At 31.5% G+C, this 11,168-nt stretch overlaps 1 protein-coding gene across 1 annotated transcript; it reads right to left on the bottom strand.

Moving 5' to 3' along the window:
* Positions 1 to 6,534: 6,534 nt before the first annotated feature.
* On the bottom strand, positions 6,535 to 10,667 carry LOC108470128 (protein DETOXIFICATION 8-like). The gene is made up of 7 exons (XM_017771359.2): positions 10,188 to 10,667; positions 8,455 to 8,999; positions 8,282 to 8,368; positions 8,136 to 8,192; positions 7,408 to 7,646; positions 7,119 to 7,324; positions 6,535 to 7,019 (listed from the first exon to the last, which is right to left on the bottom strand). Exons 1-7 carry the CDS (start codon positions 10,416 to 10,418, stop codon positions 6,960 to 6,962), a joined length of 1,425 nt encoding a protein of 474 aa, XP_017626848.1. The 5' UTR covers positions 10,419 to 10,667; the 3' UTR covers positions 6,535 to 6,959.
* Between the last annotated feature and the right edge of the window lie 501 nt (positions 10,668 to 11,168).

Below are 11,168 nucleotides of genomic sequence, written 5' to 3'. Positions count from 1 at the left end.
TCAGAAATTGAGGCATGGGCTTGTTAGTATACGAAGCAACGATTACAAAAACGTAAAAATTATCAAAAATTGAACAAAATCCATACCTTAATCAAAGATTTTCTTAGTCGAACCCTAATTTTCTTTTTCTTTTCTTTTGTTCATCAAATTTCGGCAATATGGATGTTAATGGCCATTTTCATGCTTTTCGTTTCATTTTAATTAACAGATTAATTAAATTCCCATTTTACCCTTTGTTATAAAACTATTAAAACATAAATATTAAGGTCATACATGTCCATTAATCTTATAAATGGAATAATAACCACATAAGGACCTCTCAAATAATAAGCCAAATCAAATAGGCACTTTTAACATATAGCAGGCAACCTTTACATTTTACGCGATTAAGTCCTTTTTCAAAATTAAGCACACAAACAATCAAATTTTCAGACAAAACTTTCACATATGCTAATTCACACATCATAAGCACAGAAAATAATATTTAACTATTTTTCTGACTCGGATATGTGGTCTCCAAACCACTGTTCCGACTAGGGTCAAAACTGGACTGTTACATGTAAAGACCCTTAATTAATTTTTCCAAAGTTTGTTGGGCTGTCATTGTCGAATTCAGGCTTCTTTCCCCCTTAGTGGATAGTTTGGCCTCCAATGTAGAAAACAGACTTGTTCTTTTCAACAACCCATTTCCATGTTGGGTTAAAATGATTTTGTTGAGTCCAATACCTTAACTTGCCATCCCATGTTGATTGATATTCAACTCACGTGCATGTGTCACCAATATTGGCTTCGAACATTTAACAAGTTAGTGTACCAAGTTACAATAATTGTAGCACAAATTATGAAATTTTCAAAATGCAGCAACATAAAGTGAAGTTATGTCAAATTAGTACCTAATTACTCAAAAATTATAATCTTGATTTAATTGTGCCAAAATTCTCAATATGTACTAAAAACACATAATTAGCTATCAAAATACTAGGGATTTGCATAAATTCTAAGTAAAAAGGTGCTATAAAAATCTATATAATTTAGAGTTATCAATGAATAATTAGTTGTTCCAATGATAGAAACAAGTACCTTATTGTTAGGCCAGAAAACAGCAATAGGAGGTGAATTGGTATTTTAAAATTCTTTGCAAACTTTTATAGATGACAAGAAAATGAAAAAAAAGCTTGGACACTTTGAATTGTAGTGATTCGGCCCCAATTGCCTACCTCCACTACCTTGGTATACCTTAACCAAAGATTTCCCAATTCGCTATACTTGAATTGATACCTTTCAAGGACAAGGTATAAAGTTTACAATCCCTATCTTTTTCAAAATGTTGAGATAGAATCTTCCCCTTAATTTTCGTGTCTAAACTATAACCCTCTAGCTTTCATAAGGCTCAACTATAACCTTCTATAAATAACTTAAGCTTTTATATTTCAAAAACCTCAAGTAGCCTTTACAAGCACAAATAAAATATGTTAACAATGGAGACTTCTCAAAGGTGTGTGATTACAAATGTTAAGCTCTTTCAAAGAATGAAAATGAGAATGGTAAAAAGATCTAACAATAGCCACGTAAGAGATATGTAACACCTTTCAATCGAACCAATCGCCCGGTCCAAGATATGGGATGCTACAGTAAAAAATGGAACAATTACAGACATTTAACAAACAACACGAGTCAAAAACTAATAAATTCTATCATTTTAATCACTCAGTACAAATTAAAACCTTTCTCCAGCTTACATGAGCTCTAAAATTTACTTGAGATCGAACAATGACCAAATTGCAAAGTTTTAAAATTTCAGGGCTGAAGCGTGATGTCACCAAAATAGTATGTCATGTCTTGACGTCGGACCACTTGTTGTCAGAACATCACAAATTGTTGGCCAACATTGTGACAATGGGAAATCGACGTTGGAGCGAGGAACTTGTTTTTAGTGCAAAATAATTCATTTGACACCAATCACTTGGCCATCTAAATAGCTAACCACTTAGTGCAAAAATGCCCAACATAACCTGCACAAAACATATCATTTAAACAGTTTCCCAACAACCTAAACCAATATATCTTAATTGGCACCAAATCATTTCAAGTCAACTTATACAATTTCAAGTCAATCAACCATCATTCTTACATGCTTTTAATTTATTCGACCACAACATTGTACCAACCATTGAACTAGGCTACCATTAAATTCATAAACCAACTTACAGTGCACAAATATACCATAAGCGTTCTTTATCAACAAGCCATAATCTTGTCTCATATCATTAATGTTGTTTATAACAACATTTCCATCAAGAGTACCAATTCAACTAGATAATACCACTATGTAAATCACACACATATATACATACAAAAAGTTCTAAACTAACATTTCAAAACACCTAAGTACATGTCACTAACCCGACATAAACAATCAAAAGACTACCGAATTGAAAGCTAGATAGTGTGAGCTCTGAGGCAATTCGTTTGACGTGTTTTGCAAGTTGAAAAACTACAGAAAAGGAAACAACAACAAAGTAAGTATTTCAAAATACTTAGTAAGTTCATAGGCATAAAATAACAACTTACCTCACTTTATACATAAATACAATAAGTAATTTAACTTGACAAATAGGCCTAAACATGGTAACACAATTCAACAAGGTGAGTTCATTGTAAAACGTATCTTACTAAAATATAAACATTTAACATTTTAATTCAGTATTATTCACACGAAGTCATCAATCCAATACCATTTCCAATATTTATTCTACGTTCAACTATTTATATATATAAAAGCATCATATCATATCATTTTCATTTCTCAATTTTCATATACCAATTAGCCCGATAAACCTTAGTAAACAAATTCAATACACGAGTATTAAACCACACCAGAAAGCACCATAATTCTGTACAAAGGCACCGTAGTGTACATAGAGAGCATAAAAGTGCTAATCAGAGAGCACCGAAGTGCTGAACAGATAGCACAAAAATATTAATCAAAGAGCACCGATGTTGAATAGAGAGCACAGATTTACTAATCAAAGAGCACCAAAGTGCTGAACCGAGAGCATAGAAGTGCTAATTAAAGAGCACCAATGTGTTGAACAGTTAATAGAGCAACCAATAAGCCAATTTCATTACAAGTTCAACTCTTATTCTATCGATCTTAGTATCATCAATTCATTAATCAAGTTATCATTTCATACAAAGCATAGCATGATTCGTTTCAATTCCGAGACAACTTCATAATTTCACCAAGTTACACTATTTTCAATTTAGTCCTTTGTATCGATAATATATATTAAATTCATGCCAATACGATTTGAACAATCATACTCATCTATTAATTCATTAAATATCTTAAATTGCAATTCATCATATTCAATTTATTAGTCATTTTATCATTTCTTTACGATTTAGTCCATATATCTCATTTTGTATCAAATTGCAAACATTTCAAATTGCTATCTAACATACACAAATTCAAAATTAAATTATACAACAATTTAAATATAATCATATCATATGGACTTACTTGACAAAATCAGGAATTAACAAGTCGTCAAGGACTAATCCACTAATTTGCTTTTTTAACGATTATCTACGATTTGGTCCCCAAATCCCGATCATGCAATGGTTGAAAAGCTTGAAATAAGAAAAATGGATTCTCTAGTTTTCTTCTTTGAATTTTCAATGCAAAAGACAAAATAAAAAAGATGATAGGTTTTGCTTATTATTTCATTAACATATAAAAAATGATTCAACTAAGAATTTTAACATTATTTTAAGAAAATCCCTACCACCAACCATTCACTACACTTAAAATGGTCCGATCATCACTTTTGACTTTGTTTTAATTACTATTTAAGTCCTTTAGAAATTAAAAATCTATATCGATTAACTTTTATGATTTAGTCCTTGTACCATAATTAACCACTAATTCGGTGAAATTACCTATCCAAAATTCAATTCATCTATATAATAACTCCGCAAATATTTAATAAAAAATCTACAAACTCAATTTACAGAAATGAGGTCCTGATACCTCATTTTTCAACACTATTAACTTTAGGGTCAAAACATTTGTACCTTAACTAACTATCCAATTAACAAATTCATTAGACCAAAATTTAATATAATATTATAATTGACTCATAAATATTAATTAATAATATTTACGGGCTCAATTATCAGAGAATGGGGCTTTGAAACCATCATTTTCAACACCACTGAAAAACGAATTGTTACAAGATATATATACAAGAGAAAATGAAGAAATAATGAATTAGAGGCTTTTATCTTGATTTCTATGCTTGGATGTTCATCTTTTGTGTCTTGATGTGTTTTTTACTTGTATCAATATTGAGGAATGAGTTTTTGAACATTTATGGTCATTGGGGATGAATTCTAACCATTGGGAGAATTAATTTTGGGCTTAAAAACACTTGCAGACCTTTGGAGTGCGATTCCTATCCTTTAGGGTGTGGTACCTTTCTTTAAAATTTGATTGTTGAGCCATAAGTATTGCACCCCAACTGGAAAGGTGCGGTACCTCTTGGGTAAGGGGTAGTACTTCGGTGGAAGGGTGTTATACCTCTATGCCATTTTGCACATTAACTTTTAAGTATCGCACCTTTTGGCCAAGGTGTTGTACCTAACTTAAAAACACTTAAAAAATTCTTAAAAATTATTTTTCAACTTTTAAAATTGTTTTAAAAATGTTTGATAAAATCTTCAACCATATTTTCACTAAATGACTTAAAAAATATAATATATAAAATTGATCTTAAATGTTGTTCTATCAAAATCTTGGGGAATCAAAGCTAACACTTATTTTCTCTACAAAGTTCTTCACTGATCTAATAGCTCTCATTAATAATCCCATTTATATTTTCATTCCTCCAAATGGATGCCAATGGAGAAAAAGTGAAGATACATCTCTTTATACAGGTTGCTTTAGCACAAGCTTCCATGACAATCTTTACCACTTCAGTCTCTATAAACACCTTTTGTTCCTTAAATCATCAAGCAAAATTGTCAAGTGCAGAACAAAAATGGTACTTAGGTATGAGAATCTGCTCTAATCGACATGCATTTGTAGGGTAAAAGTACTATGGAGGCTTCTATATTAAAATTTAGATTGCATTTCGCCCCCTCTACTTAAGAAATTGACAAATTAGTCCATGTTTGTTAGATCAAAGAGTAAATTGGCCCTTTTAGTTAAAAATTGGTTGGTTGATGGAATAATCAAACAGTGACATGTGGCGTGCCATGTGTACCTCATGCTGACATAGAAAGACCATTTATTAACCGCAGAAATGGATGGAATTTCTAACAGAATGATCAATTTGCTCTTTGATCTAACATACAAGAACTAATTTGCCCCTTTTTTTGGTAGATGTAGTAAAATGCAATTAAACTCCTAGTACAAAGACCTTAATAGTGTTTTTATCCCTAATTCTTCACTATTTAACCATCACCATCCTAAATTAAAGTCTTACTCTACTTTGAGCTCAAAACATCACTAACATGTGTCAATAGTGTCAAAAGCATAAGAGTTGAAGAAAAAGAAGATAACATTTAAGAAACCTTGGCAAAAGAGGCAAGCAACATAAAGGACATAAGCCTTTGAAGAAGACCACCAATAGGCCTCTTTTAGTCCATTGTTTTTATTTGATGAAAATCTACATCACAGGCATTGGTACCCACTTAGATCAGCTCGTATCTAGCAGAACACTTGCAAATGGATAAGAAAGGCTTGAAAGTCATGGTAAAAGCAATCCAAGTGCTGCTACTAACCAAACAAGGGAGTGACTTCCATGTTAAGGTCCAATGGTAGAATAAATGCTTAAATTATATTTTAAGTGAATTTTTCAAGTTAAGATTTTAAAATTTTAGGATGAATCTCAAAATCACGCATGAGCTTTGATAGAAAGTGTAATTAGATATCTACATAAAATTTGATTGTGATTCAAATCTATATGAGAAATTTTGATTTTACTTTAATTATACACATTTAAAGAAATAACTATATCGAGTTTTTCATATGGGATAAACATAATTCTTCGTGTATGCAATATAAACATAAAATGGTACTATATCAATAATTATGTTAGTAATTTGTGAAATTTAAATCAATCCAAAATTTAATATAATTGCACAAAATCAAATTTAATAGATAACATTATACATTAAACCAAAACTCATGTGTAATTTTAATATTTATCCTTGATTTTTTTTTCTAAGTAAAATTTGAGTTCAAGTTATTTTTGGATAAAGTTTTGGAATTAGGCTGATTTTGTATCTTATAGTTTTGCACTTTATGAGGTGCTCACATTCTATAAATTTACTGTTACTTTAAAGGTTGAGTGATTATATTAATAACAGAAGCAAAAGATAAACAAGGTAGAACTAACTACAGTGGAACAAACAAAATTAAGCTGAGGCAGATAGAGTTAATTTTAAATCATGCACCCATTCTAGTTAAGTCAAAAGTAGCATCTAAAGACAAAATCAATAGAGGAGTGTTCCATCCATACAATAAAATCACCCAAACACACAAACAAGCTGCCTTATTAACATCTTTAAATGTCCAACAGATATATATGTGAAAGATAACACCAAACAGTCATGATTAAGCATCCTAAATTCATATGCAGAAGCATAGCTACATATGGAGAGTCTAACCCTCAACAGAATTACTAAATAAACCCGCTCAAGCTTTCAATAAAGTTGAGAAACAAGACTCTCACCAAAAAACAATATCAACATATCGAAAACCTAACCCTCAGCAATACATATATATATATATACAGTAGATTTAATGGACAAAAAAGTGGACATAAAACCAGACAACACGATGGCAATTTATTGTATAAACATGGTGATTAAAAGGTTTATAACTAAACACAAAATCCATAAGAACTAAATCAAAATGTTGGTAGCTCAACACATGACCAGTTCATGTTTCTTCAAGCTAATAATCCATTGGAAAATTTCTCTTCAAATATTCTCTCTTGTGCCTTGGTTGCCTGCAACATCCATACCAAAATTTTCACTTTGCTAAACACTAACATTCAAATCCCAAAATTTTGATGATACTATATATATATATATATATATATATATACCTGTTTTTGCCAATTTGTGAAACCAGTAACTAAAGCTAGAAGAACCAATTGTAAAGAAGAACCGGTCAATATTCCAATCCAAAGTCCCTTTCCTCTAAGATGTAGGCTAAAGCATAGCAGAGCAGCAACTGGGATTCCAACAAGGTAGTATGCCCCAAGGTTCACGTATGCTCCGATGTGTTGCCACCCGGTTCCTCTCGCGACACCTGAAACGTGCAAGAAAACTCAAGTTATACAGCTTGATTTGTCTGAATATCACATGAATGAGGAACAATGTATAGAGACTGACCGGAAATAACTGCTAGTAAACTGTCAACGATGACGGATAGTGAAATTAAAGGAATCATTTCTCCAACGTAGTCGACAACTTCCTGTTCGTTGCTGTATAGATATCCGAAAGCATAACGGCAGCTGAAGAGGGTTATGCTAACAATCATTGCTTCAAAAATTCCGAGTATCATCACGACATTGACTGCTACTCGAGCCGAATGTGGGTTCCCTGCTCCTAGTTCATTCGAAACTCGAGTACTGCAAAACAAAAGGAGTGGCATAGTGGCACATGTAAGTCTCAATGCAGGTGCAATTAAGCTTTTGTCAATGGCATACACAATATAATGGTAGAAATACCATGGAAGTTCATATACTAGGTGTCGGAATGTATTTTGCCCCGTTCATTCAAAAAATGGATAAATTAATCATTGTACTTAAATCAAAGAGCAAATTAGCCTTTTGCTTAAAAATTAAATCCATTTCTATTGTTAAAAACTGACCATTGTACATAAGCATAAAGTACACGTGGCACACCACATATCACTATATAATTATTCTATCAGTCATGTCAAATTTTAACAGTACAAAAAGATAAAATTTTTAATAGAAATGACCAATTTGTTTTTTGATTTAATGTACAGATATTAATTTGTTCATTTTTTTAGTAGAGGTGACAAAATGCAATTTGACTCCTAGTATTAAATCTTCCATGTTACTTTTACCGGATATAATAGATATTGGTCTAACCTTGCAGCAGCACCTACTCCATACGGTACGAAGTAGTGTAATGATGTTGTTGAAAGGCTTTACTCGGCACATAATGAGAAGAAATCAGTAAAATTCTTATTGAAAAAATGAAAAAACCGAAGTTTCGAATAAATTTGGTTACATACCATATAGAAAGAACCGATGTTTCGAGTTCCGAATCCGGTAAAAGGCCGGATAGAAGTACGAGAAGCTCGAATGACCACCATTCAAGACTGATCATCATGGTAATAAAAATGAACATATATGTACGTTCAAAAATTGATTAGTAAACAAAGAAAGAAAGCTGAAATATACATACCAACACATTACAGCAGAAGGGAGTGCAAAGCTTAAGAACTCTTTGATACTCGCGAAAACATCCCCCACAATAACAGTCCGAGTCGACTCACAACTAGCGGACCATCTCATGTAAAACCCGAGCACAATGACATTAAACCACAAGGCAAGTGTGATTGCTAATGCAGCACCTACGTAACCCAGATTGGTTTTATGTACTAGAACCCAGCAAAGTGGTACATGGAAGCATATGGTGGCACATGAACTTAAAAACAATGGGAGAATTTGGCTCTGGGACTGGAAATAACGAACCAGTGATTGAAGAATAGCATCGGCAAATAATGCAGGGATGAGCCAAATGGAGTAAATGCTGGCTACATGTGAAATTTGAGGGTCTTGACCCATAAATATTAAGAATTCGTCCATAAAAATCCAAAAGAGGGAAACTGGGAGGCAAATTGTAATGAGAGATAAGATTGAACAGTAAGTGTAGGTTCCAAGTTTTTGATATTGTTCGGCTCCATAAGCCTGACCACCTAGTGTTTCCAATGCACCAGCCATTCCAAACTGTTTCCAATGAAAATTATATAGTGTTAGCCATCGATTTACATTGAGACCTTGAAATTTATGAACAGAATTGAAAATATTTTATCTAATTCACTCAAATAAAAACCAGATTCAATTGGATCCAATCATCAAAGTAAAAAAAAAATAATCCCGTGCTAGTGATTTGAAAACTTGAACTAAGCTAAACTAAGTCACTTTGGCCTGACCTATTTTATTGTAACTTGTAGAATTAAAATGCTATTATATGTCTTTTTTTAGGCTTTATTCATAAACTAGCCCATAAACTATAGCACTTTTTAAATAGGTCCTTAAAATTTTTTATCAAAATTACATTTAAATTATTAATTTTGTTCCATTTTACTAAAAGATAATAGTAGTCCATGAAAATGTGACACATCACCCATTCTTTTAGACATATAACTTTTGAGTAAAATAAGATAGAAATAATAATCTAAATAAAATTTCAGAAAAAAGGAAAACCTTTAAAGGCCAATATGAAAATTTAGAGCTCAATTTACGAAGAAAGCATCTTTTCTAATACTTGAAGAGATTTTTTAACTAAACCTTTAACTTTACCTTTTTAATGGTAAAAATAACATCGAGGTTAATTATTAAAAATAAATTATATTTATTTTTTAAGAAAATAGATAAATTAATTTTTATACATAATAATTTAATTCTTCAATTAAAAATTTCATTTATTTCAACACATAAAAGATAATACAATAAATATCAAATATCAATTTATGTATATTAAAATAAGATATACATAACTCGTTATCTATAATATAATAATTAATTTTTTTTACAAATATTTCATGTTAACCCTAAACTTAAATAGTTTAATATCGTAACTAAATCCAGTCCAAACTAAATCTATCATATTCCCAACTCATTTCCTCATTCAGAAAATTTATTATATTTTAACGTAAGATATTTACTACTTTGTCAGTGTAGTACTTTCCCCAAGCCAAACGAGACTGATAAATTACATATTTGATCCTTCATAAAATTTATAATTTAATTCAAGCTCTTTTAACTTTACATCAGCCTTTCAATATAAATTTTCTTATTTTGTCTCAAATCCTTCGTTTAGTTTAGGGTTTAAAAACAGTTTATTACAAGTAAACTATATTTAAAACTGAAGCAAGAAAAGCAAGAAAAGGAGAAAAGAAGAAGGATTATTACAAGTAAACTGAAGCCAGTGACATTGGTAAAAGAAGTGGCAATAGCAACCCCAGAAAGAGCAAGCTCACCAACATGACCAACTATCATCAACGATATCACCTGTAATAGATACTGTGATACCGATACAGCCACCATCGGTGCCGCCATGTAACTAACCTTCTTCAGCTCCTTCACGAACACCGTCGTCCCCCATGTTTTCCGATCATCTCCCTGTAACAGTGCCTTGTCCATTTTTACGTCAACTTTCTTTTTCTTGTTCAGCAAAAAGTTGTTTCTCACTTTTCTCCACGGCACAGACTGATATTTATTACAATAGTAATGTTGCTGCTTCTGCTGCTACGTACACGACAGCAGATGATAAGGTTTTGTCGGTATTAATGGTAAATAAATTAAATCACGTGGACATTTTAGTTAGCGTACACCTTGGAGTCTCTTATACGATTCGCCGAGTATTTCCACCTAATTATTCAAATCAATTATTTGACTACTGTCTCAAACGCTTCGCCGAGTATTCTATGTCTTAAAAAATAATGAATTCAGAGGAAAATTAAAATAATATGATCTTTTTCTTTAAATGAATGGTTATTTTTAGTCCTACGTATTTATTAAACATAAAAAATGAAAAAAAAGTTTGCGGATAGTTATTATTATTATTATAGTTAATGATGTTTTTATTTTTATTTAATAAGTTTATTATGCTTAGATCTTAGTTTATATAATTAATTTATTATCTGTTTATAGTTGGATCAAATAAGGTGGAGCGGACAGTAGAGATAAACAGTTCATCTAGTTGCATACAAGGCAGAGAATCCATCATAGATTATATTTAGAAGTGATAAGATTAGAATCAAAAGAGAAGGTTTGGAGAAGAAAAGTAAGGAGTTTCCATTTTTTGTCGAATTCGAGAGCTTTATTGTCTTAGTTGTAGTCTCGAGAGATCACGTGTCAAGCCCTTATTATTGGGTCAAGGATAAGTAGCCA

Source organism: Gossypium arboreum, chromosome 7, assembly GCF_025698485.1.
Source record: "Gossypium arboreum isolate Shixiya-1 chromosome 7, ASM2569848v2, whole genome shotgun sequence".
Lineage (NCBI taxonomy): Eukaryota > Viridiplantae > Streptophyta > Magnoliopsida > Malvales > Malvaceae > Gossypium > Gossypium arboreum.
The sequence above is the reverse complement of the archived record's forward strand: the minus strand, read 5'-3'. Positions and strand labels throughout refer to the sequence as shown.